This window comes from Saimiri boliviensis, chromosome 1 (assembly GCF_048565385.1).
Source record: "Saimiri boliviensis isolate mSaiBol1 chromosome 1, mSaiBol1.pri, whole genome shotgun sequence".
Taxonomy (NCBI): domain Eukaryota; kingdom Metazoa; phylum Chordata; class Mammalia; order Primates; family Cebidae; genus Saimiri; species Saimiri boliviensis.
In genome coordinates this window covers 237805141-237831602 of record NC_133449.1, presented here as the reverse complement: position 1 = coordinate 237831602, position 26462 = coordinate 237805141, and the positions used below count along the sequence as shown (strand labels likewise).

The following is a 26462-nucleotide window of genomic DNA, read 5'->3' as shown; positions in this document are numbered from 1 at the left end:
TAAAGCCAAACAAAAACTAAAACATCTGTTTTTTTTCTGGTCAGATCTAGCCCAAATGTCCTCTCTCTTCTGGCTTCAATGCCTTCTATCTCTCTGTATGTACATTAGCTTGCAGCAGCTTCCCATTTCATTACTAATTTACAGACTTTAAGATGTACTGAAAGATTTGTTACTAATGAGTACCACAGTCATAACCTATTTTATGTTATTTCAACAATATTATTCTTAGTTATTTGCATTCTGCTTAGATTTTTAGGACAATAAAATAGAGGTTAAGAGCTGGACTCAGAGCCTATCTCAACCACATGGCTTCTATAGAACAAAGGTTAAGAATTGCTAGCATAAGGCAATGACATCTTAAAAATACTTAAGCTGGGCCGGGGAATGCCTCCCACTTGTAGTTGCACCATTCTGGGAGGCCAAGGTGAGAGGATCACTTGAACACAGGAATTCAAGAACAGCCTGGGCAACATAGGGAGACCTCATCTCTACTAAAAATTTAAAAATCAGCTGGGCATTGTGGCTTGTGCCTGTAGTCCCACCTACCCAGGAGGCTGAGATGGAAGGATCACTTGAGCCCAGGCATGATTGTGCCACTGCACTTCAGCCTGGGAGACAGAGCAAGACCCTGATTCTATTTTTTAAAATGTGAAAAAAAAAAACAAAAAACCAAACCAAACCAACAACAAAAAACCACACTTAAGCTGTTGGGAAACCTAACAATCAGCAGTGGTTTGTTCTTTTTGTTTGTTTAGAGACAGTATCTCTCTCTGTTGCCCAGGCTGAAGTACAATTGAGACAGGGTAGGGATAGGACTCAGCGCCTCCTTCTCCTAACCCACCAAGGACCTCTACTGCAGGCTGGTGCAAGGGAGGCCCTGTGGCTGGTGGAGACCCCAACCAAACCATCTGGACCATGCACCATAAATCTTACTCAAGGGGCCATACCTACTGATTATGAGGCCTTGAAGCTGCAGCTCCCACTATAAATCTTTTTCAAGGGAGTTACTGTATCTCCAGCATACACATAAGGCCAGGAGAAGGAACAATCCTTAACCTTAGCTTCATTATAATACTAAAAATCAGACCTAGGGTGGAGATGTTAACATGCTAATGCGACATGCCAAGCATGAAAAAGCATGTTATGAAACTGCACAAGTGCTAAAAGTTTCCCGCCTCTACATACCTAAAAGTCACTCTTTTCCCATGACAGCCTCTTACAAACTGCCTTTCCACCTCCCTCTGGGGAGTCAGCGAGAAAATTGTATCTCTCTTGTGCTGCCTCCCTTATACCTGGGCATATGCTCCAAGAAAGCCTTATTTAGGAAAATTCCTTTGGCCTCACAATTTCTATTGTATTGAGAGCAGAACAACACACGGTCAGTAACACAATGGCGTGTTTGTAGCTCACTGCAGCCTTGAATTCCTGGGCTCAGGGAATCCTCCTGCCTCAGCCTCCTAAATAGCAAGGATAACAGGTGCATGTCACTATGCCCAGCTAATTTTTAAAAAAACTGTTTGTAGACACAGGCTCTCACAGCATGTTGCCCAGGCACGTCTCCAACTCCTGGCTTCAAGCAATCACCTCATCTCAGCCTCCCAAAGCACTGGGGTTACAGGCGTAAGCCACTGTGCCCAGCCGGCTTATTTTTTTTAATGATAAAAATTCCAAGAGACACCAGGTGTGGTGGCTCACGCCTGTAATCTCAGCACTTTGGGAGGTGGCGGGGGGCGGGGATCACTTGAGGTCAGGAGTTCAAGACCAGCCTGGCCAACATGGTGAAACCCTGTATTTAAAAAAAAATAAGCCGGGCGCGGTGGCTCAAGCCTGTAATCCCAGCACTTTGGGAGGCCGAGGCGGGTGGATCACAAGGTCGAAAGTTCGAGACCATCCTGGTCAACATAGTGAAACCCCGTCTCTACTAAAAATACAAAAAACTAGCTGGGCGTGGTGGCGCGTGCCTGTAATCCCAGCTACTCAGGAGGCTGAGGCAGGAGAATTGCCTGAACCCAGGAGGCGGAGGTTGCGGTGAGCCGAGATCGCGCCATTGCACTCCAGCCTGGGTAACGAGAGCGAAACTCCGTCTCAAAAAAAAAAAATAAAATAAAATAAAAAATAATAAAATAATAAAAAATAAAATTCCAAGAAACAAAAATGCAGGCTAAGGAAACTCGAATTTCCCAACATTTCCGAACTGAAGTTCTTTTGTTTATATTTTAATTAACTTTAATGAATATGCAGAAAATACTTCTGAAAATAAGGATCATTTCTCTAGTTAGCCAGAATTTGTAGCAAATATTCTGGAGAAGGCTCTGCCAACAATTGCTGCTCAAACTCAGGTAAAAGAAACAGAAACATCTGGATGTTGTTGGTCAAGAGGCTCACACCTGTAACCCCAGCACTTTGGGAGGCTCAGGTGGGCAGATTACTTGAGCTCAGGAGTTTGAGACCAGCCTGGGAAACATGGTGAAACCCCATCTCTACAAAAAAAATACAAAAATTAGCCACGTGTGACACATGCCTGTAGTCCCAGCTACTCAGGAGGCTGAGCTGGAAGGATTGCTTGAGCCCAGGAGGCGGAGGCTGCAGTGAGCCAAAATCGCACCACTGCACTCCAGCCTGGATGACAAGAGTAAGACCCTGTCTCAAAAAAAAAAAAAAAAAAGAAAAGAAAAAAAAGCCACCTGACTTTTTAGTAAGTCTACTGAAAAAGCCCACTAGGTTTTAATAACAGTACTATCAAGTACCTGAAACAGAAATGTTTAAGTACAATTTAACTCTAATTTTTCATCCATGTCATCCTTCAACTATATTCTAACACATAAGTGCATTCATATTTTTAAACTGTTGCTAGAACCATCAATAATAAGATCCATAACTATCAAGAGCTATGGTAAAAATAGGCATTTTCAAATTGTACAGGTGGCAATGCATATAGGAAGAATTTTGGAAAGCCAGTTGTCAGTATGTATCAAAAGCTATTAAAATGTTTACACTTTTTTTTTTTTTTTACCTGATAATGACATTTCTTAGCCATAAGGAAACAATCTACACAAAACTTTATATATATAAATGGTTATCTAATTATCAGCATTAAACCTTGTTAATGTTCAATACTTGGCAAAATACCAGCTTATTCTGAACCAAGTTTATTAGGAACCAGCCACTGTTCTAAACGCCACAGATGTAAGATATAAGGACTACAAGACAGACAGGGTCCCTGCTCTCATGACACTTACATTCTACTGGGCATAAACAGATACAACAGGCAAGAAAAATTATATCGGGGAATGACAAATGACAGAGAAGCTAAGTGGGGTAAAGTGATAGAAAGTGAGGGGTTATCACTTCTAGACTGAAGAGGGAAGGTAAAATTTAAGGTGATATCTGAATGGCAAGAAGCCAAGTAACTGAAATCTGAGGTAGGGTTTCCAGATGAAAGAACAGTGAGTGCTGAGGCCCTGAAGAAGCTATAAACCAGGTACATAAGAGGAAGAAAAAAGGCCAGTGTTGCTGGAGCAGAGGAAGACAGATCATGAAATGAGATTTAGATAAAGAAACACAACATGTTACACTTTGCAAACCAGGGTAAAAGGTTTGGATTTTAACCCAAGTGTTACTGGAAGCTATTGGAGGGTCTTTTAAACGAAGAGATGGGATCTACTTTACATTTTAAAATATTACTTTAGCTTCTGTATGAAAAATAAATTTAGCAGGGTGAGACATGACATTTGGGAACTACTGCAGTAAGGTAAGAGATTATGATGATGTCCAATTATCCAGAAAATATGAAGAGCTATTAATACCCAACAATAAAGACAAACAACCCAATTAAAAAATAAGCAAAAGATTTGAAAAGACATTTCTCCAAAGAAGATACATAAATGACCAGCAGGCTTATGAAAAGATGCAACATCATTCAGTCATTAGGAAATGCAAATCAATGCCACAGTATTGATGCCACCTAGTAGGTGTGCCACCATTTCACACCTACTAGGATGGCTATAATCAGAGACAATAACAACTGCTGAAGAGAATGTAGAGAAAGAAGAACCCTTATACACTGCTGGGAATGTAAAACGGTGCAGCCATTTCAGAAAACAGTTTCGAAGTTCCTCAAAGAGTTAAACATGGAGTTGGCCTAAGAGCCTACAATTATACTCCTAGTTGCATATCCAAGAGAACTGCAAACATGCCCATATAAAATTCTCCACACAAACATTCTTAACAGCATTATTCATCATAACCCAAAGAGAAAACAACCCAAATCCTTTTCTGGATAAACAAATTGTTGCATGTCTATATAATGAAATATTATTCAGCAACAAAAGATACGAAGTACAGACATATGGCTTCAATATGGATGAAACTCAAGAAACTTATGCTAAGTAAAAGAATCCAGGTATAAATGGCCACATATTGTAAAATTCCATTTATATAAAATGTACAGAATAGGCAAATCCATAGAATGTAAATTAGTGGTTGTCAGAAGCTGGGAGGAGAAGATATTAGAGAGTAAATTCTAAGATGTATAGGGTGCCTTTCTGGGTAATGAAAATATTCTGGACTGGGCATGGTGAAGAAGGGGCGTTTTTGAGCCCAGGAGTTTGAGGCTGCAGTGAGATATGATCATGTCACTGTATTCCAGCCTCAGTGGCAGAGCAAGAGCCTGTCTAAAAAACAAAACAACAACAAAAAAAAACCCCAAACCCAAACTAAAACCACCACCACCAACAAAAAAACAGTGCAAACAAATGTTCAAAGCCACATTATTCATTATAGCCCAAAAATAAAAACAACCCAAATGTCCATGAACTGGTGAATGGATAAAATGTGACAAAACCAAACAATAGACTATTCTTCAATAAGGATTGAAGTACTGATGCATGCTACAGCATGGAAGAATCTTGAAAACAGTATGCTAAGTGAAAGAAGCCAGACACAAAAGACCACAAATAGTGTAATTCCATTTACATATAATGTCGAAAATAGACAAATTCATAGAGACAGAAAGCGTAGGGCCAGGCAAAGTGGCTCACGCCTGTAATCCCAGCACTTTGGGAGGCCGAGGCGGGCAGATGACTTGAGGTCAAGAGTTTGAGACCAGCCTGGCCAACATGGTGAAACCCCGCCTCTGCTAAAAATACAAAAACTAGCTGGGCATGGTGGCAGGCACCCTGTAATCCCAGCTACCTGGGAGGCCGACGCATGGGAACTGCTTGAATCTGGGAGGTGCAGGTTGAGGTGAGCCAAGATCGCATCATTAGACTCCAGTGTGGGTGACAGAGCGAGATTCCATCTCAAAATTTAAAAAAGAGACAAAGGCCAGGCGCAGTGGCTCATGTGGTCAGGAGATCAAGAGCATCCTGGCCACCACAGTGAAACCCCAATCTCAACAAAAAATACAAAAATCAGCCAGTCATGGTGGTGTACACCTGTAATCCCAGTTACTCAGGAGTCTGAGGCAGGAGAATTGCTTTTACCCAGGGGGCAGAGGTTGCAGTGAGCCAAGATCGTGCCACTGCACTCCAGCCTGGGTGACAGAGAGATTCCATCTCAAAAAAGAGAGAGAGAGAGAGAGACAGAAAGTGTACTGGCTCTTGAGGGCTGTGTAAAATGAGGGTAATAGGGTTTCTTTTTGGGGTGATGAAAATGTTCTAAAATTGTAGTGATGGCTGCATAACTGTGAAAACCAAAACCACTGACTTGTATATTTTCAAAGGTAAACTGCACACCATGTGAATTATATCTCAAGAAAACTATTTAGAACATAAATTACGCCGATACTTTATATATACATTATATATTTTTTCAAATGTTTCATAATTTAAAAAACCATAAAAGCTTAGAGAGTTATAACTGATCTCAAAACAAAGTACAAGCTGCTGATTTGTTACTTTTTGGTCATGAAAATGAGGAATTCATAACACATACAAATATACCAACATTATACCACTACAACTGAAGAGAAACTTTTTTTTCCCCCAGAGTCTCACTCTGTTGGCCAGGCTGGAGTGCAGAAGTTCAATATTGGCTCACTGTAACCTCTGCCTCCGAGGTTCAAGTGATTCTCCTACCTCAGTCTTTCAAGTAGCTGGGATTATAGCTGCCTGTAACCACACTGGGCTAAGTTTTATATATTTAGTAGAGACAGGGTATCACCATATTGGCCAGGCTAGTCTTAAACTCCTGACCTCAAGTGATCCACCTGCCTTGACCTCCCAAAGTACTGGGATTATAGGTGTGAGCCACTGTGCCAGGCCTTTTCCTTTCTTTCTTTTTTTTTTTTTTTTTGAGACGGAGTGTCGCTCTTGTTACCCAGGCTGGAGTGCAATGGCGCGATCTCGGCTCACCGCAACCTCCGCCTCCTGGGTTCAAGCAATTCTCCTGCCTCAGCCTCCTGAGTAGCTGGGATTACAGGCACACACCACCATGCCCAGCTAATTTTTTGTATTTTTAGTAGAGACGGGGTTTCACCGCGTTGACCAGGATGGTCTCGATCTCTTGACCTCGTGATCCACCCGCCTCGGCCTCCCAAAGTGCTGGGATTACAGGCTTGAGCCACCGCGCCCGGCTTCCTTTCTTTTTTGAGATGGAGTCTCACTGTCACCCAGGCTGGACTGCAGTGGTACAATCTTGACTCACTGCAACCTTTGCCTCTCAGGATCAAGCAACTGTCCTGACTCAGTTCCTCAAGTAGCTGGGATTACAGGTGTGTGCCACTACGCACTAGGCTACACTCTTTTCTGTATTTGTAGTAGAGACAGGGTTTCATCACGCTGGCTAGGCTGGTCTTGAACTCTTGACCTCAAGTGATCTGCCTGCCTTGGTCTCAGAAAGTGTTGGGATTAAAGGTGTGAGCCACCACACCTGGCCTTAACTTCTAAATAAAAATATTAATGGGGGCACACACAGATGATACATTTAAAAACTTACACCTGCTGGGCATGATGGCTCACGCCTGTAATCCCAGTACTTTGGGAGGCAGAGGTGGGTGATCACCTGAAGTCAAGAGTTTGAGACTAGCCTGAACAACATGGTGAAACTCCATCTCTACTAAAAATACAAAATTACCCGGGTGTGGTAGCACATGCCTGTAATCCTAGCTACTTGGGAGGCTGAGGCAGGAGAACTGCTTGAGTCTGGGGGGTGGAGGCTGCAGTGAGCTGAGATCACACCATTGCACTCCAGCCTGGGTATCAAGAGCAAAACTCCATCTCAAAAATAAATAAATAAAATAAAAATAAAAACTTACACCTTTTAGTCAGTTGTTTCTTCTATATTAACTTACTAAAAATTCAAGTGTCTACAATATCACATCATAATTTTAGCAGGGCATAAGAGCTTCCTTTTAAAAATAATTTTAAATGTTTTGACTAAAATATAATAGAACTTGTCTGTAGGAGACTAATGTATAAAGTGACAAGTTTGAAGCCACAGGCCCCAAGGTTCAATTTGGTACATATTATCCCAGATCTTTGTACATAAAAATAATTTCATTTTTATTTTACAAAAACCATCTTTTCCATCCCCTACAATCAATTTCAAATGAAAGCAGAGATTAAAAAATATTATTTAGAAAAAGAATTTAAATATATTGTTAGATTTTATATAATCAAAATAACCTAAGAAAATCATGAAAGCTTTTTAAAATTAATTACAATTATACTAAGGGACAATGCAAAAGTAATTTAAGCCTCAGACAGATAGTTGTATTTTTTATTTTTAACTAATATAAAGAGAGAAGCAAGTAGTATTTTCTAAATTTACAAAACAAAGTCACATAACTACAAAACATTGTCAGGAAAAGATGCTAAGCAATTACTTACCATGTAATAGCCAGTATGATAGCCACTCATGTACCACGAGATTAACATACTTCCCAAAGCATCAGCGTCATCAAAAGAATCTGGACATATGGGAGGTGGTGGGGGAATTACCTGGAGCCAGAAAAAGGTATATTTTATATCCAGTAAACAAAAAAGTAAAGTCTGGAGATTTACATTATATAGTGAATGCTGGATATTAAGTGTATGTTTGCTTAGATCATCTCCTACTGCAACTTCTTTCTTTTTTTCCCCTAAACAAAAATGTGGTCTTGCTAAATTGCCCAGACAGGTTTCAAACTCCTGAATTCAAGTGAGCCTCCTGCCTCGGCCTTCTAAAATGCTGGGATTACAGGCATGAGCCACTGTACCCAGCCTTAAATTTCTTAATGTTTCTAGCATTTGGAGAAAGCCAACCAGTAACAACAAAAGACCAACAAAATTAAACAAGGATCAACTAACAGTGACATAAAATGTTTAAACATTTTTATTTCATTAGACTATATATCTGTTCCACTATGAAGCTATGAGTAAAAAAATCAAGTACAAATGCTTTCATGCTTTTCCTCAACACACACGTGCGCGCACACACACATATATGCACACAAAGAGCTCACGCAGCATTTCAAGAGCCATTTTAAGTAAAGGTCTTGGGTAGAACATCTGTCCTAACCCCACCCCAATACACAGTATGCCAAAAAGTATCTTTTTTTTTTTTTTTTTTTTTTTTTTTTTCTGAGACGGAGTTTCGCTCTTGTTACCCAGGCTGGAGTGCAATGGCGCGATCTCGGCTCACTGCAACCTCTGCCTCCTGGGTTCAGGCAATTCTCCTGCCTCAGCCTCCTGAGTAGCTGGGATTACAGGCACACGCCACCATGCCCAGCTACTTTTTTTTGTATTTTTAGTAGAGACGGGGTTTCACCATATTGACCAGGACGGTCTTGATCTCTTGACCTGGTGATCCACCCGCCTCGGCCTCCCAAAGTGCTGGGATTACAGGCTTGAGCCACCGCGCCCGGCCCAAAAAGTATCTTTGCATCTATTGTTATAGCTAAAAATCTACCGTTAGAAATCCAGTTTACAGCCAGGTAAGGTAGCACATGCCTGTAATCCCAGAACTCTGGGAGGCTGAGGCAGGCGGATCACCTGAGGTCAGGAGTTGAAGAGCAGCCTGGCCATCAGGGTAAAACTCTGTTGCTACTAATAATACAAAAGTTAGCTGGGTATGGTGACGCACACCTGTAGTCCCAGTTACTTGTGAGGCTGAGGCAGGAGAATTGCTTGAACCCAGAGGCAGAGACTGCAGTGAGCCAAGATCACACCACTGTACACTATCCAGGGGAACAAGGGCAAAACTGCCTCAAAAAAAAAGGGGGGACTGGGCGCGGTGGCTCAAGCCTGTAATCCCAGCACTTTGGGAGGCCGAGGCGGGTGGATCACGAGGTCGAGAGATCGAGACCAACCTGGTCAACATGGTGAAACCCCGTCTCTACTAAAAATACAAAAAATTAGCTGGGCATGGTGGTGTGTGCCTATAATCCCAGCTACTCAGGAGGCTGAGGCAGGAGAATTGCCTGAACCCGGAAGGCGGAGGTTGCGGTGAGCCGAGATCACGCCATTGCATTCCAGCCTGGGTAACAAGAGCGAAAACTCCGTCTCAAAAAAAAAAAAAGCCGGGCGCGGTGGCTCAAGTCTGTAATCCCAGCACTTTGGAAGGCCGAGGAGGGTGGATCACGAGGTCAAAAGATCGAGACCATCCCGGTCAACATGGTGAAACACCGTCTCTACTAAAAATACAAAACATTAACTGGGCATGGTGGAGGGTGCCTGTAATCCCAGCTACTCAGGAGGCTGAGGCAGGAGAATTGCCTGAACCCAGGAGGCGGAGGTTGCGGTGAGCCGAGATCGCGCCATTGCACTCCAGCCTGGGTAACAAGAGCAAAACTCGGTCTCAAAAAAAAAAAAAAAAAGGAAAAAAGAAAAAAAAGAAATCCAGTTTACATCAGAAACTAACATCCAACTATACCTAGAAGGGCAAATACTAAAATACTAATCCCTTACATATGGTATAATTAAATCCTTTCTAACAGGAACCTCCCTATAGAATAGATACCAACTTCTGCCAGGAAAGAAGCTGGCAACGTAAGAGTCTAGAGTTGGCACTATAAGAACACTGCATTTAGGTAACAGAAAAGAATTAAACACACACACACAAATAACTCAGAGGTTTAGTTCAAATTTCTACCCATTAGAATCTGGCCCTAGGGATGGTCTACAATGACATTTTCCAATCCTCTATTCTGCTAAATGTCAAATTGTACGTGAAAGCAAAATCTAATATATACATGGTTTTTTACTTACTGGTGGTCCAGAAGGAAATGGAGGCAGGCAGTGTGGTAGAAAGGGAGGTGGTGGTGGTGGTGGCGGGGCATTGAATTTTAGACCTGGCTATAAGGAATAGTTCAAAGGAAAATTAATTTACCCATTTCAATATGAAATGAATAAAAATGATTAAAAATCAAAAAAATAAATATACCCAGAATAATATTTGTATTATACGTATAAAAAAGATTAAGTGAAATTTCATGCCCCAAATCCTGAAGTCAAACAGACTCAAAATTCAAATGACAACCCCTAGACTTTTCTCATTTCTTTTCTAGGTAGACATTAAGGAAGTAAAACAAAGTAAGAGTGGTAACTACCTTATTTTGTGCTAAATCAGACACAGTCTATTTAGCAAGGTTATTTCAATCATAAAAGACTATACCCCCAATTTCATTAACTAAATTGTATAATGTTTTTATGGAAACCAGTTTAACTATATAAGCTAACTTAGAACACATATTGTGAAAACTAGCAAATCTCACACCTTATAAAAATCAGCCCCCTGAGACCAAAGAAGCAAAATATATATACATTCTAAGAGGACTTATCATTTTAGATTGAAGAAACTATAACATGATATCAGCCTCAATAAGAAAGTTATCACAGAAAATCTTAAGAAAAACTTTCGATGAATCATGCTTGATTTTAAAAAATGATTGCCTAGGCCAGGCATCTGTAATCCCAGCATGATGGGAGGCCAAGGTGGGCAGATGACTTGAGGTCGGAAGTTCGAGACAGCCTGGCCAACATAGTGAAGCCCCACCTCTACAAAAAATACAAAATTAGCTGGGTGTGGTGGTGGGCACTTGTAATCCCAGCTACTCGGGAGGCTGAGGCAAGAGAATCGCTTCAACCCAGGAGGTGGAGGTTGCAGTGAATCAAGAATGCGCTATTGCACTCCAGCCTGGGCGACAGAGCAAGACTCTGTCTCAAAAAAAAAAAAAAATTATTGCCTAAATACCATTCTCTCCACAGAAGAAAGCGCTGGTTTACACAAAAGAACTGGAAAGGGACAAGCCCTTAGGTTCCATGACATAATCTAACCTATAATACAAATCTTTTTAGAACTAGTTTCTTTTTTTTTTAAAACAGATGTTCAGTGTTTTCTCATAATAGACCTAGTTCTGTTACTTATAATCAAAGGATCATAAATGAAAACAATATTTACATTTGAACTCTACAAAACAATCTGAGAGCGCCAAGGAATTTTATCTATATTAGATGTAAATGATGTGTTCTTATTTTACATATCTTATACAGGTGACATGGGAAACAACAGCATGTCATCCAGCTGATGATAAAGTATTATACTTTCTAACTTAAATAAGTTGTGCTTATTATTAGTCTAATACCTAATACTCCACAAAAGAAGCTGTATAAATCTTTCGCATCAAGTACTTTGTGGCAGTCACTGCAGTGTCTAAGGTTTTTTTAAAAAAAATTAACTATTTTGCATCATTAACGTATTTCATTGTCTTATTTCTTGTGTCTTTACAACATCTAACAAGAGTTACAGAAGTTTCATGGGAGAGTTACAAATTAGTTAATAAAAAGGTTACACGTCCTGATATTAACTATTTTGTGGGAAACCTTTCATAAGTAGAAGGTTTACCTTTCCTGGTCCCAGTCTTGGCCCTGGCATAGGGGGTGGTGGAGGGAAAAAAGAGTTCCATGGAGTAGCTTTGGACTTGATGTTATCTGATTTATTTCCAGGAGACCTGGAGTTCTCACTTTCATCTGTTGAAACTTGACTTTCATTTTCATTCTTTAAAAAGAAAAAATATGTAGGTTTTTGTTATAAGGGTGTCATTAAGAAAAACTTAATGCCTCGGTGTATCTAACTGACAACTACTTATGTTGTTTAACAGTTTCTCATCTAGTCTCTGCTTCCAGAAACTGAATTTTTTTTTGTATCCTTACCTCTTGAGCATTTTGTTCTATATTATTAGCTGCTTCGGAGATTGGGGAAAGTAGATCAGACAGATTTTGCTCCTCCCTGTTTCCATATCCTGTGTAAACCACAACACAGGTTTCTCTCTTAAAGTCAATTGAAGCAATGGTAGCTGGGTAAATGCCACCGTCTTCTGACCAAATGGCAGAACATTTGTCCCCGATTTTCCACTACAAAAGAAATCAAAGATACATACGTGCAAACATTTCTTTTGAAGAGGGCAAACTATCATCTTGTTTTGATCAGTGGGGAGGTGAAGAATAGAGGGTAGAGATTTGGAAGGCAAAATGATGTAATGAGGAAGGCTTGGGGTCTAAACACATAAATCTGAATTCCAATTCTCTCACTTATATAATCATGGACAAGTTTCTGAATCTCTTTGAGTCTTCGTTTCCCCATCTTATTAGATGGCTATAATATAAGCTACTTCCCATATTTGCTGTGAAGAGCAGGAAGGACAGAAAACGCATATGGTGCCCAGCACTCTGATCTGGCCTACAGCAAGTGCTCATCAACTGTTAGCTCTCTTCCTCCTTGGTAATGATGAAACTAAAGTTGGCTAATGAGACACCAAAATATTCAGCTTTCAGGACTACTGTTTTTAACTAGCAGAAATAATCTACCTAGACTTCTGGGTTCCTTGGAATGAATAGTTCTAGAGTTTTTGAAGAAAAAAGGAAAAAAAAAAAATCCATCTCTCAGCTTAAGATGTAACACACTGCTAATTCAGCTTACAGTCGTTAGGTACTCCTCCCAAACAGCATCTCCTTCTCCCTGCCTTCCACTCACAAATGGAACACATGTCCTGATTTTAGATTTATCATTCCCACCTAATTCCTTATACTTTCATGAAGTATGTTCCTAAATAGAAAATTTAATAGTTTTTGATGTTTTATAATTTTATGTCAATAGAAACACTGTACTAATCACTAAAGTTAAAGATATTTTACTAACTTTAAATAAGGACTAACAAGGTATCCTTTGAAGTTAAATCTCAACATTTTGAAATAACCTGTTTTACAGGAGCTGCAGTATTCTTCTTTTGGCTTTTATTCTTCTTCGCAGGTTTTCTTTTAGGTGTGCTTTTTGGTTTACCTGAAGTTTCACAAACGTCACCATTCTTTAGAGCATGCTATAAAAATAGGAATAAAAATGTACATGTTACAGGGTGGTACATAAAATAAAAGTCACAACATAACTCAGTTACCACTATAAGCTGGTATTATCAAGGATCCACCACCTCAGAAAGCATCTATTTCCTTTTGACCACTTCCTACACTATAAAAACTGCTCTTAAAGGCATTATATCTGATTATCAGCTCTAAAGACCCTTTTAATCAAATCTCCTTGCTCTCAATCTCTCTGCAACATTAGGCCCTGTTAATTATCTTGCTTCCTGACATTCATGGCACCTTGGATGTCATAGCAATGTAGGGCCCCAATGCTTTCATTACTTCTGATCAAGCCTTAGACTTAGGCATTCCCAATAAATCTAGCCATCCTTCTTTATTTGCTTAAGGCCATCTATTCTTAATACTTTAATTACAACAGTCTGCAAACACACTTCTGAAGCTATTATCCAGATCTGACTTTGCTGAATCCAACATTTCCAATGGTCAATTTCACATCTTCATACCTCAACACTACTAAAACTATTGTTTTCCCAAATCAGTTATTTTCCTTCTTTACTCAGATTACTTCCCCCTGAAATATCACCAAGCCATCCCACATTGAGCCCCATTTCAATCTCTATTTTACAGAACTCTCTTGGGAATTCTTTTTTATTTGACTTCCAGTTTCAGTGTAAATTGGAAAGCACATTTAAAAATCTAGGCCAGTTGCAGCAGCTCATTCCTGTAATCCCAGCACTTTGGGAGGTCAAGGCAGAGGGATCATTTGAGCTCAGGAGTCCAGGCCAGCCTGGGCAACACAGTGAGACTGACTCTATACAAAGACTACAAAAATGAGCTGGGTGTGGTGACCCAAGCCTGTGGTCTCAACTACTCAGAAAGCTGAGGTGGGAGGATTGTTTTAGCTCATGAGCTGAAGGCTGCAGTGAGGCATAATCGCGCCACAACACTGCAGCTGGGGTGACAGGGCAAGACCACATCTCAAAAAAAAGAAAGAAAGAAAGAAAGAAAAAAAAAATCTAGAAGTCAGCTACAAAGGTGACACAGAGGTCTGATCCTTAGCTCATGTCACAAGAGTAATTATGAAAAAGATATGAACTCAGTATGCTTGGTGCTCTTTATACACTGCATGAGTATATGCTCTGTTTGCTCAAGGTAGCCTGGACTACTGATGACCCATATTTAGTTCTCAGTAAGACTAAACACTTCAGAGAGTGAAGAAGGTGATGATGTTGGCCAACTATTTAAGTGTCTTGTTTGAGCCACAGAACCACACTACGCTTCCTAAAAGAACTGTATATTCCTACCCAACAGGAACACTCGACTTCATACCCAACTCATAGGATTTGGGATGATTGGATTAATTTAACATGTGCACTGTCAGCAAGCTACAAGTATTAATTACTCTACTACTGCTATTTATCGTCATCATTATTTTATTAAATGCTTGTTAAATGTTTAAAATTATAATTCAGACTGTCCTTTTCCTACTAATCTCAATTAGAGGACTTCTACAGTTTGATACAATATAAAAATACTAAAAATAATACTTTTTTTTTTTTTTTTGAGACAGAGTCTCACTCTATCGTCCAGGCTAGAGTGCAGTGGTGAGATCTTGGCTCACTACAATGTCTGTCTCCCAGGTTCAAGTGATTATCCTGTTTCAGTGTCCCAAGTAGCTGGGATTACAGGCACGTGCCACCACACCTCGCTAATGTTTGTATTTTTAGTAGACAGAAGTTCACCATGTTGGCCAAGCTGGTCTTGAACTCCTGAGCTCCAGTGACCCACCCGCCTCAGCCTCCCAAAGTGCTGGGACTACAGGAGTGAGCCACCGCACCCAGTCAGGAATAAATGTTTTAAATTTTATTTAAATTGCCTCCACAAAAAGGATGACATATATAGGCTATCAACTTCTAAAGGTAGACACCACCTGATTTAATAACCCATATTACCGACTACTCTTCAAAATGAAAACTGAATAACATGTACTTTAACACTTTATGTTATCAATTCTTTTCCAAATGAGTAATAAGAGAAAATAAGAAAACGCGTAACTAAGTAAGCATTTCATACCTTAAATGAAGCCACAGCTTTATCATATGCTTTTATCAATGCTGTATCATCCCAAATGTCAGAATCATCACTCTGGAAGGGGTAAGAAATAAAAGCAACTCATGATCAGGTAGGTTTAATCAGAAAATGTATGTTAGTACCAAGAGTCATCACAATCCACACATAACCAAATTACACTGAAAATGAATATTTAACATCCCAAATAAAGCCACAGGAGACTTAACTGCTTAGAGGTTATGTGACTTGACTCCCAAAGCTGGACACAGGTAAATGAATGCCATCAAGTGAATGCCCCTACAATTTAATTCCTACCCACAGACCATGAGTAGATTTGTGCAAAGCCAGCTACATTTATTTAAATTAAGATAAGATAAAACTTGACTTCATTTAGACCAGGCGTCCCCAAACTTTTCACACAGGGGGCCAGTTCACTGTCCCTCAGACCGTTGGAGGGCCGCCACATACTGTGCTCCTCTCACTGACCACCAATGAAAGAGGTGCCCCTTCCTGAAGTGCGGCGGGGGGCTGGATAAATGGACTCACGAAGCCGCATGCGGCCTGCGGGCCGTAGTTTGGGGACTCCTGATTTAGACTACGGGAATGCTATTCTGACTTCAGAATCTATCATCCAAAGTAAATTTTTGTCTTGAAATTATAATGTTTCTAGATTATAAGGATACAAACTGTTAACAGTGACTAACCAATTTTTGTTTTTTTTCATTATTATTTTTTATTTCCATTTCCCTTTCCTGCTTTCCTGGTACCAGTTTTCTGTTTCTTTCCTTTTCTTTTCCTTTCTTTTGTTTCTTTCTTCCTTCCTTCCTTCATTTCCACCACACCTGGAAATATTTTTACCCAGACATGGTGGCTCACGCCCGTAATCCCAGCTAACTGGGAGGCTGAGGCAGGAGAATTACATGAGCCCAGGGGTTGGAGGTTGCAGTAAGCTATGATCATCCCACTGCCCTCTAGCCTGGGTGACAGAGGGAGACCCTGTCTAACAACAACAACAACAACAACAACAAAATAATAATAATAGTAATAATAAAAGTCACTGAGAGATATATGGAAATATGTTACTCTCCAGAGATACGATCTAACTAGGGATTTAAGACTGTCGCGTAAGACAAAACAAAAAACAGTATTAAGCAATTCTGAACAAACATCAAAATGTGAAATATAAACAGTAAGTATTTTAATTGCAAAGGAAAGAAATTAATGTATACTGAATGATCATACGAAGGAAACAGGCCTAAGAAATAAAAACCAACAGGATTTGGGCTGGGCATGGTGGCTCATGCTTGTAATTCCAGCATTTTTGGGAGGCCGAGGCAGGCGAATTGCTTGAGTCTGGGAGTTCGAGACCAGCCTGGGCAATATGGTAAGAAGCTCGTGTCTACTAAAAATACAAAAATTTAGCTGGGCATGGTGGCACATGCCTGTAGTCCCAGCTACTTGTGGGGCTGAGGTGAGAGGGTCATTTGAGTCCCGGAAGTCGAGAATGCAGTGAGTAGAGATGGAGCCACTGCACTCCAGCCTGGGTAATAAATTGAGACCTTGTCTCAAAACAACAACAACAAAACAAAAAACCAATAAGATTTGCATAGGTAGACAAAATAGAATGCATTCCAACTATAGCATGAACAACAACAGAGGCATGGAAGCAAAATCAAATACATTAACTGTAAGAATGCACTTAGGTGAGGTAACTAAAGGAGTCAAATTCATAGAACTAGAAAGTGATGATTAACAAGGGCTAAGTGGAAGGAGAAATGGGGATTTGCTAATGGGTAGTTTCAGGTTACGAGATGAAAAAGTTCTGAAGATCTGTGGCACAACAATACGAAAATACTTAATGTTACTGAACAATATACTTAAAAATGGCTAAAATGACCATTTTTTTACTTCAATAAAAAATAAAATACACTGTATGAGGGATTAGTGAGACAAGTCCAAATACAATCAAATTTATACTATAGAGCAGAGTTGGATTTGGTATACTATAAAGTATGCTGGATTTGTTACAGTATTAGTCAATGAATTCCAAAAAAGTTTGTTATAAAATTCATTGAGTTGTAATATTATTTTTTGTCATTTTCTTATTTTTTTTTCTTTTTGTTTTCTCTTGAGACAGAGTCTTGCTCTGCCACCTAAGCTGAAGTGCAGTGGCACGATCTCGGCTCACTGCAACCTCCGTCTCCCAGGTTCCAGTGATTCTCCTGCTTCAGCCTCTCAAGTAGCTGGAATTACAGGTGCCTGCCACCAAGCTAGGCTAATTTTTGTATTTTTGGTAGAGATGGGTTTCACCATTTTGGTCAGGCTGGTCTCAAACTCTTGACTTCAAGTGATCTGCCCGTCTCAGCCTCCCAAAGGGCTGGGATTACAGGTGTGTGCCACTGCACCCAGCCTTGTCATTACCCTGTTAATCTCTATTATATAGAAATAAATGTGTTCCAGTGTAAAACTGTCAATCTTGCTATATGATAAAAAGTACTTCTGGCTGGGCATGGTGGCTCACACCCGTAATCCCAGCACTCTGGGAGTCCAAGGCAGGCAGATCACGAGGTCAGGAGTTTGAGACTAGCCTGGCCAACATGGTGAAACCCCGTATCTCTATCAAAAATACAAAAAAATTAGTCAAGCGTGGTGGCACGTGCCTGTAGTCCCAGCTACTCAGGAAGTCGAGGCAGAAGAATCGCCTGAACCCAGGTGGCAGAGGTTGCAGTGAGCCAAGATCACACCACTGCACTCCAGCCTGGGCAACACAGTGAGACTGTCTCAAAAAAACAAAAAACAAAAACTATATCTATATCTATATCTATAAAATGATAAAAAGTACTTATAATCCCAGCCTGGGCAATGTGGCAAAACCTCATCTCTACAAAAAGTACAAAAATTAGCTGGGTGTGGTGATGCACATTTGTAGTCCCAGCAACTCAGGAGCCTAAGGTGGGAGGACTGCTTGAACTGGAAGGGGAGGCTGCAGTGAACGAGTATCAGAGAAAAAGAGATTATGCCACTGCACTCCAGCTTGGGTGACAGAGTGAGACCCTGTCTCCAAAAAAAAAAAAAGTCCTTAAAATCATTAAGCCATTTTGCAAATAAGAAAAGTAATCACATAGGTCTGTTAATTTATGAAATTTAATCCAGTAAAAAAAAAAAAAAAAAAAGAAAAGTAATCACAAAGAGGTTAACTGACTTGTTTAAGGTTACATTCCCACTTGGAAGGGGAGATGTTCCTTGGAGATTTGGTAAAAGGAATAAAAACGGGCTGAGTCCAATGGCTCACTGCTGTAATTTCTGTCTCAAAAAAAAAAAGGCGGGGGGTGGGCAGGCATGGTGGCTCACGCCTGTAATCTCAGCACTCTGGGAAGCAGAAATGGGTGGATCACTTGAGGTGAGGAGTTTGAGACCAGCCTGGTCAACATAGTGAAACCTCATCTCTACTAAAAATACAAAAATTAGCTGGACATGGTGATGCATGCCTGTAGTCCCAGCTACTCAGGAGGCTGAGGCAGGAGAATTGCTATAACCCAGGAGGCAGAGGTTGCAATGATCCAAGATCACACCATTGCATTCCAGTCTGGGTGACATAGTAAGACTCCGTCTCAAAAAAGAGAAGGGAAGCAAACAATAGAAAATGAAAGGTGGTCCTGAAGAAATAAAGAAATCACAAAATTAGAGGACACATCTGTAAGGTCTTTTAGGCTGACTGATGGTGCCATGGATGCCATGGCGACCTCCGTGACCCACATATACACCTCTGGATAGCCTTCCTGAATTAGAAAACCTGAAATAACTGGAAGACCATGAAAAGCAGAACAATCAACCCCTGTGGCGCCTCACTAACTTGAGATGTTCTTCTACTATTTCTTATTCCAGCCTGAATTGATAAGGCCATTGGACTTTGTTTTTTTTTTTGTTGTTGTTGTTATTTTGTTTTTTTTGAGACGGAGTTTCACTCTTGTTACCCAGGCTGGAGTGCAATGGCACGATCTCGGCTCACTGCAACCTCCACCTCCTGGGTTCAGGCAATTCTCCTGCCTCAGCCTCCTGAGTAGCTGGGATTACAGGCATGCGCCACCATGCCCAGCTAATGTTTTGTATTTTTAGTAGAGACGGGGTTTCACCATGTTGACCAGGATGGTCTCGATCTCTTGACCTTGTGATCCACCCGCCTCGGCCTCCCAAAGTGCTGGGATTGCAGGCTTGAGCCACCGCACCCGGCATGGGACTTTGTAACCGACCTGTCAACTTCATTACTCTAGACTCTACGGCCCTCTCCCAACTTGAAAAAAAACACCCTAAACTGTAACTTCTGTAACTTTCCACTGCCTGCTGCAAACCTATAAAACCAATTTCTATCCCACCACTCTCTGCTGACTCTCTTTTTGGACTCAGCCTGCCCACACCTGGGTGAATAAACAGCCATGTTGCTCACATGTTGAGGGGTCTCTTCATTCAGAGTGTGCATTTTAACACCTGGTACAGAAAACCCAGGACAGGGGTACTCCTTTGGGGAGACTGGCCCCCTGTCAACTGTGACATGGTAAAAGCCCCAAAAACCTGCATACCTCAACCATACCTTGGCTTTCTCTTTAATCTGCTCTCTGTAACCCTAATGTGACAGGCAAGCAGTCCAAACCCATGCCATCATGGCCCCTGTGACTTGTAATAAGTAATTAAGGTCTGTGATTTCCACCCTACCCAGACAATGTGTAAACAAATGCTTATCTTGACTTTTGTGAACTACTTAAGTAACAATCAGAATGTCAAAAGTCCCCTGGCCCTCGGAATGTCCAGAGCCCCTCACCCTTGAAGCCCCTCACCCCCAACCCTGCCCTTCACCTTCACCCCTGAGGTGGTTTTACAGGTATAAAATGCCTTGACACACTCCTTGACACACTCCCTTCGGGGCCACGGGTTGGAGAGATGCAAGTCCTCCGTGGCCACAGGCAATAAAGACCCTGCAATTTGGCACACTTTTGTCTTGGTGTTAACTTTCTATGCTCGGGCCAGTACAACAAATGCTCCCTCTCTTGGAAGATACCAGAGACCTCAACATAGCAGACCAGACCAGCAGCTCTCATTTAGTGTGCCAAACATCTCTCACCACCTTCAGATCGGGTAAGCAGTCTCCCTCTCTCTTTTCCTTTAAATCCCAAGGAGACAAGTCTCCCTCTCTCTCTCTTTTCCTTTAAATTCCAAGGAGAAAAGTTTTCAGAGACAAGTCTCCCTCTCTAAGTAGAGGCAAAGGAGACACTCTATCTACGTGCTCAAAAGCTCTGACGTCAGTCAAGGATTTGGGATGAGGATCTTCCCTTGGTGTGTGGTCAATCACGTGGACGCCTGCCTTGATCACTCACACACTTCACAGCCCAGGAATCAGTCAGGGACTCTTGCTGAAAACTCTGGTAGCTGCTCGCTCCTCCTAGTTTCTACTCTACTCCTTTCCTTAACTTACCTCCTTCGCTAGAGCAATATTCCGCCCTCTAGTCCCATCTTCGCCTCTAGCCTACGACCTAAAAAACCTAAAACCTCTTCAACTGTTGCCGGATCTGAAACCTAAATCTCTCTCTCTCTCTTTTTTTTTTTCTGTAACATAGCCTGGCCTCAATACAAATTAGACAATGGTTCCAAATGGCCAGAAAATGGCACTTTCAATTTTTCTTTTTTTTTTTTGGAGACGGAGTTTCGCTCTTGTTACCCAGGCTGGACTACAATGGCGTGATCTCGGCTCACCGCAGCCTCCACCTCCTGGGTTCAAGCAATTCTCCTGCCTCAGTCTCCTGAGTAGCTGGGACTACAGGAGCACGCCACAAATTTTTGTATTTTTAGTAGAGACGGGGTTTCACCTTGTTGACCAGGATAGTCTCGATCTCTTGACCTCGTGATCCACCCGCCTCAGCCTCCCAAAGTGCTGGGATTACAGGTTTGAGCCACCACTCCCGGCCTCAATTTTTCTACCCTTGAGACCTAAACAATTTTTGTCAATAAATGGGCAAATGGTCTAAGGTGCCCAACGTCCAGGCAGTTTTTTACACTCCAATCCCTCCCTAATCTTTGCTGTCAATGCAACCCGTCCCAAATTTTCATTCTCTTCTTTCCATCTGCCCCTCCTGCCTCTGCCAGTGACCCAGAGTCCTCCTTGTCCATCAACCCTTCTGACCTTTCTCCTCCTGCCTGTCTAAACCAGGCCTTAATCCAGGCCCACCCCCTACCCCCAGAGTTTCCCACCTCTTCTTCTGCCCACAACCCACCTCCTTATGCCCCTCCTGTTACTTGCCCTGCATAAGCCCCGCCCTGTCTGTTCGGGCGCCACTGGAAGTTGGACTGTCTGACTCACGTCCCTGCAGTCTGGCAGCTGAAGACTGATGCTGTCTGAACCTCTCAGAGGGCCCCTGGACCATCACAGATGCCAAGCTCCTCATACCCGTCCAGCTTACAGTTTAGTCCCCCGGCTAACTCCTCTGGCCCTGCCCAACAATTCCCCCTTTGAGAGGTGCTGGAGCCGAAGGCATAGTTAGGATGCACATTGCTTTCTCTTTACCTGACCATTCCCAAATCAGCCAACAGTTAGGCTCCTTTACATCAGATCCTACTATATATATACAAGAGTTCCAATACTTCACCCAGTCCCATTACTCACCTGGAGTAACTTAAACGTCATCCTTACTTCTACTCCACCCCTGAAGAATGCTTAATATGCATTTTATCACCCAATCAGCCCGTGACATTACAAAAAGCTACAGATATTAGAATCTGGCCCTCAAACCCCACGACAGAATCAATCTCGCCTTCAAGGTGTTCAGTAACAGGGAAGAAGCTGCCCGGCAGCAGGGCATCTCAGAACTGTAAATGCTTGCCTCTGCCATACGACAAACCCCAGCCACACCACCAGCTCACAAAGACTTCAAAGTGCCCAGACTGCAGCATCCAGCCACCCCTCCCAGACCTTGCTCAAAGTGTCAGAAACCTGGCCACTGGGCCAAGGAATGCCCACAGCCCGGGATTCCTCCTGAGCCCCGCCCTGTCTGTGCGGGCGCCACTGGAAGTTGGACTGTCCAACTCACGTCGCTGCGGCCTGGCAGCTGAAGACTGATGCTGCCCGAACCTCTCAGAGGCCCCCTGGAGATGCCATCACAGATGCCAAGCTTCAGGTAACTCTTACGGTGGAGGGTAAGCCTGTGAGGCGAAGCCATTTATTTTCTGCCTGTTGCTTGCTGTTAGAAAAGGTAAAATAGCAAGAAGCTGAAGTCAGCAGTCAGGCAACTAACTGATGCCAGTGGCCTTGCCGCAGTGAGGCCTGAGGGCTAGGAAAATAACTCCCCTTCTGTAACTGGTGTCTATGTTATCTACAAACCTTGAGAATATAGCAGAGAAATGTTCTTCCTCTGACCCAGGAACCTGCCACCAGTCACATACTCCATGTTTGCACAGTCCAGACTCCCCCCTTTAGAGTTGCATCTGCCCCCAAGTGATTTACGGCTTTTGTTCAGCTCCTGTAACCCTTTCCCTTCTTCCCTTCCTGTGCATGCCAAATATAAATTAGCAAATCAATAAAAGCCAAAGACTGTGAAGTCAGCTGCCCTCCCAATGGGCAATGACACAGTTTCACCTCTGCTCCTCATTTTGAGTTATAAGCCTTAAAAAGGGAAAGGAATTGCTCTTCGGGGAGTTCAGTTGTTAAGGCATTAGCCTGCTGCAGCTCCCAGATGAATAAAAAGTCACTTCCTTACTCAGTACAGTGTTCGAGAAGTTTTGTCCACTACATGTTCTCCTATAAGCCCATCCCCTTCTTAATCAACATGGAAGCCACCCACTCCATGCTGCCTTCTTTTCAAGGACCTGACTCCTTGGCTCCAAAATTGTTGTGGGAATGAACGGCTAGGCCTCCAGGCCTCTCAAAACTCCCCAAGTCTGGTGTCAGATAGGCCAGCACTCCTTTCCACATTCTGTCTTAATCATCCCCACTTGTCTAGTTCTCCTATTAGGCCGAGATATCCTAGCAAAACTGTCTGCCTCCTTAACTATTCCTGGGCTACCAGCCACACCTCATTGCTGCCCCGCTTCCCAAACCCGTACCTCCCTCAATAGCCCCCCGTATGTCCCCCTACCTTAACCCTAGGGTGCGCGACAGCACCTCCCCATGCCTTGCTACAAGTCACTCACCTCTCATCATCCCCTTAAAACCTAATCACCCTTATCCCATCCAGCACCAGTACCCCATCCCAGCACAAGCCTTAAGAGGCCTAAAGTCTGTTATTATTCACTTACTACAACACGGCCTTTCAGTTCCCACTAACTCTCCCTATGACACCTCCATCCTACCTGTCCATAAACCAGACAAGTCCTACAGGTTAGTCAAAAACCTTTTCCTTATTAATCAGGTAGTGCTTCCCATTCACCTGGTTGTATACCAATCCCCGGTGCCCTCCTATCTTCCATACCCCCTTCCACAACTCACTATTCTCTTCTTGACCTCAAAAATGCTTTTTTCTAAAGCCCAAATTTCTACGCATCTGTCATAATCCTTCACTAGCATACATGTACTCTCCCTGCCAACCATATCCAGTTAATTTCCCAAACCCCAACCCCATCCACGAAACAGCTGCTCTCCTTCCTAGGTGTTGTAGGATACTTTCACCTCTAGATACCAGGTTTTGCCTCTCCTAACCAAACCACTTTATGAACTTACAAAAGCTTCCCCCATTCTTCTTTCTGTTCTTTAAAAAAGGCCTTAGAGACTGCTCTTACTTTAGTGCTCCCCAACTCCTCTCAACCCTTTTTCTCTCTACACAGCAGAAATAAAAGGCTATGCCATTGGAAGTCTTACACAGGAGCCAGGCCCACAGCCTGCAGCCTTTTCATCCAAACAACTTAACCTCACAGTCCTGGGCTGGCCCTCATGCCTAGGTGCAACAGCAGCTGCCCCCACCCTGATACTCTTAGAATCCCTCAAAATCACAGGCTATGCCCACTTACCCTCTATAGCTCTCACTACCTCCAAAGTTTAGTTTTCACTTCACACCTTACACACATACTTTCCACCTCTCGCCTCTTCCAACTTCATTCGCTATTCATTGAAGCACCCACAGTAACCACTGCTCTCAGTCCTGACTCAACCCAGCCTCTTTGGTAATACATAGCACAAACCCTGAACCCCATGACTGTATCTCCCTGATCCATATACTATCCTCCCCATTTCCCCATATTCCTTTTTCCTATTCCAGACCCAGACCACACATGGTTTACTGATGGCAGTTCCCCAAGCCCAGTCGGTTGGCACAGCTAAAGCTGGCTATGCTGTTGTATCCCACTCATCTATTATCGAGGCTGCCACACTCCCCTCCTTCCACTACTTCTCAGCAAGCTAAACTAATTGCCTTAACCCATGCTCTTACTCTTGCCAAAGGACTACATATTAATATCTATACTATGCCTTCCACATCCTACACCACCATGCTGCCACATGGGCAGAAAGAGGTTTTCTCACCACACAGGGCAGCTCTATTATCAATGCCCCCTTCATAAAGGCCCTCCTTAAGGCCACTCTCCTCCCAGCCAAGGCCAGAGTTATCCACTGCAGGGGACTCAGAATTTGAGCCACTCCTGAAGAACCCACAGGGTACAGCCCCTTTGAACTCCTATATGGCTGCATGTTTCTGCTTGGGCCTAACCTTATTCCAGACCCCAGTCCTCTTGGTGACTATCTTCCAGTCTTCCAACATGAAATCCGCCAGGCTGCTAATTTCCTCTTACCCACTTCAGATACCTGGCCATGTGAAAACACCCTAGCTGGAAGGTCAGTCCTAGTTGAAAGCCTAACTCCTCGGTCTCCGCAACCTCAGTGGACAGGAACCTTCCTGGTCGTCTACAGCACCCCAAATGCTGTCCATCTACAAGACCCTCCCCAGTGGGTCCATCATTCCAGGATAAAGCTGTGTCCATCAATCGGCCTGACTCCTCCATCTCCTCCTGGAAGTGGCAAGTACTCTCTCCCTGACTTATCTTAAACTCACTCGTATCCCCGAAGTGGAAGACTAACCCGATATAAACCTAAGATAACTTTTACTTTCAGTAGGCATCTTTTTCCTAACACCAATATTTAATGCAGTTGCCGCTACTACTTAAACCACACCTCAGAAAATCTGTTTCTATTACGTTCTGTCTAACTGTGCTCAAATTCACTGTACTCAATTACTTTTATATGCCTTGCTTTTGTTTAAGTTGCCGGTTTACACTTTTCCTCCAGGCAATTCTGATATTTCATGGTTTTACCCTCAGGCTGCCACCCTTAATTCTTAGAGTGGATAGACAATCTTCAGTGGCAGGGAACTCTCCAATTCTTCCACCCCAATAAAGTCCTCTTCTTTTCTTTTATACTCACTCTTAATCTTGTTCCCATTCTCTGCTCATGCCCAATCTTATTAATGAAAGTGAGTAGTTACTTATAGATACCACATGCTTCCTCATACACCATGAAAACAAAAGCTCTCCCTCCACAGTTACCCTGCCAAACCCTGCTAGAACCTTTAACAGCCACAGCCCTTGCTGGTTCCCTTTGCATTTGGGTCCAAAGCTCCAGCCCCCTCAAAACACTGTCTCACCTTTTCAGTTTACACTTCCAGTTCTGTCCAAGCCAGGGACTTATTTTCCTCTGTGGTTCTTCTTACATGTGGCTGCCTATCAACTGGACAGGCTCTTGTACCCTAGTTTTCCTTACTCCCAAAATTCAGTTTGCCAAAGAGGGAGACAAAAGCCTCCCTGTTCCCTTTGTGGTCCCGACATGACCCAAGAGGATCATTCCATGGACCCCCTTATTTGTAGGGTTAGGAATTACTACTGCACTTGGCACAGGCACAGCAGGCCTTACCACTTCAATTGTCATCTTCTGTAACCTCTCTAATGATTTCTCTGCTAGCATTGCAGAATTAACTCAATCACTAACCCTTCTTCAAGCTCAAGTAAATTCCCTAGCTGCAGTTGTCCTCCAAAACCAGAGGTCTTGATTTACTGACTGCTGAAAAAGGAGGTATTTGCCTATTCCTAAATGAAAGATGTTGTCTTTATGTAAACCAGCCCAGCCTCATA

The 26462-nt window shown here is 42.5% G+C and overlaps 1 protein-coding gene across 4 annotated transcripts in view; it reads right to left on the bottom strand.

Annotated features, from left to right (window-relative positions):
- LOC101028267 (survival motor neuron protein) overlaps positions 1–26462 on the bottom strand; it is a 45270-nt gene that overhangs the window by 3005 nt on the left and 15803 nt on the right. For 2 of the 4 annotated variants that reach the window (XM_003925768.3, XM_039469827.2), the window contains exons 2-7: positions 15369–15440; positions 13175–13294; positions 12132–12332; positions 11824–11976; positions 10188–10274; positions 7830–7940 (exon numbers count right to left, since the gene is read on the bottom strand). In XM_003925768.3, coding sequence (XP_003925817.1) covers positions 7830–7940; positions 10188–10274; positions 11824–11976; positions 12132–12332; positions 13175–13294; positions 15369–15440 — 744 coding nt within the window. The remainder of the gene's footprint in view (positions 1–7829; positions 7941–10187; positions 10275–11823; positions 11977–12131; positions 12333–13174; positions 13295–15368; positions 15441–26462) is intronic. The other 2 variants (XM_003925770.3, XM_039469836.2) reach the window with 1 other exon arrangement.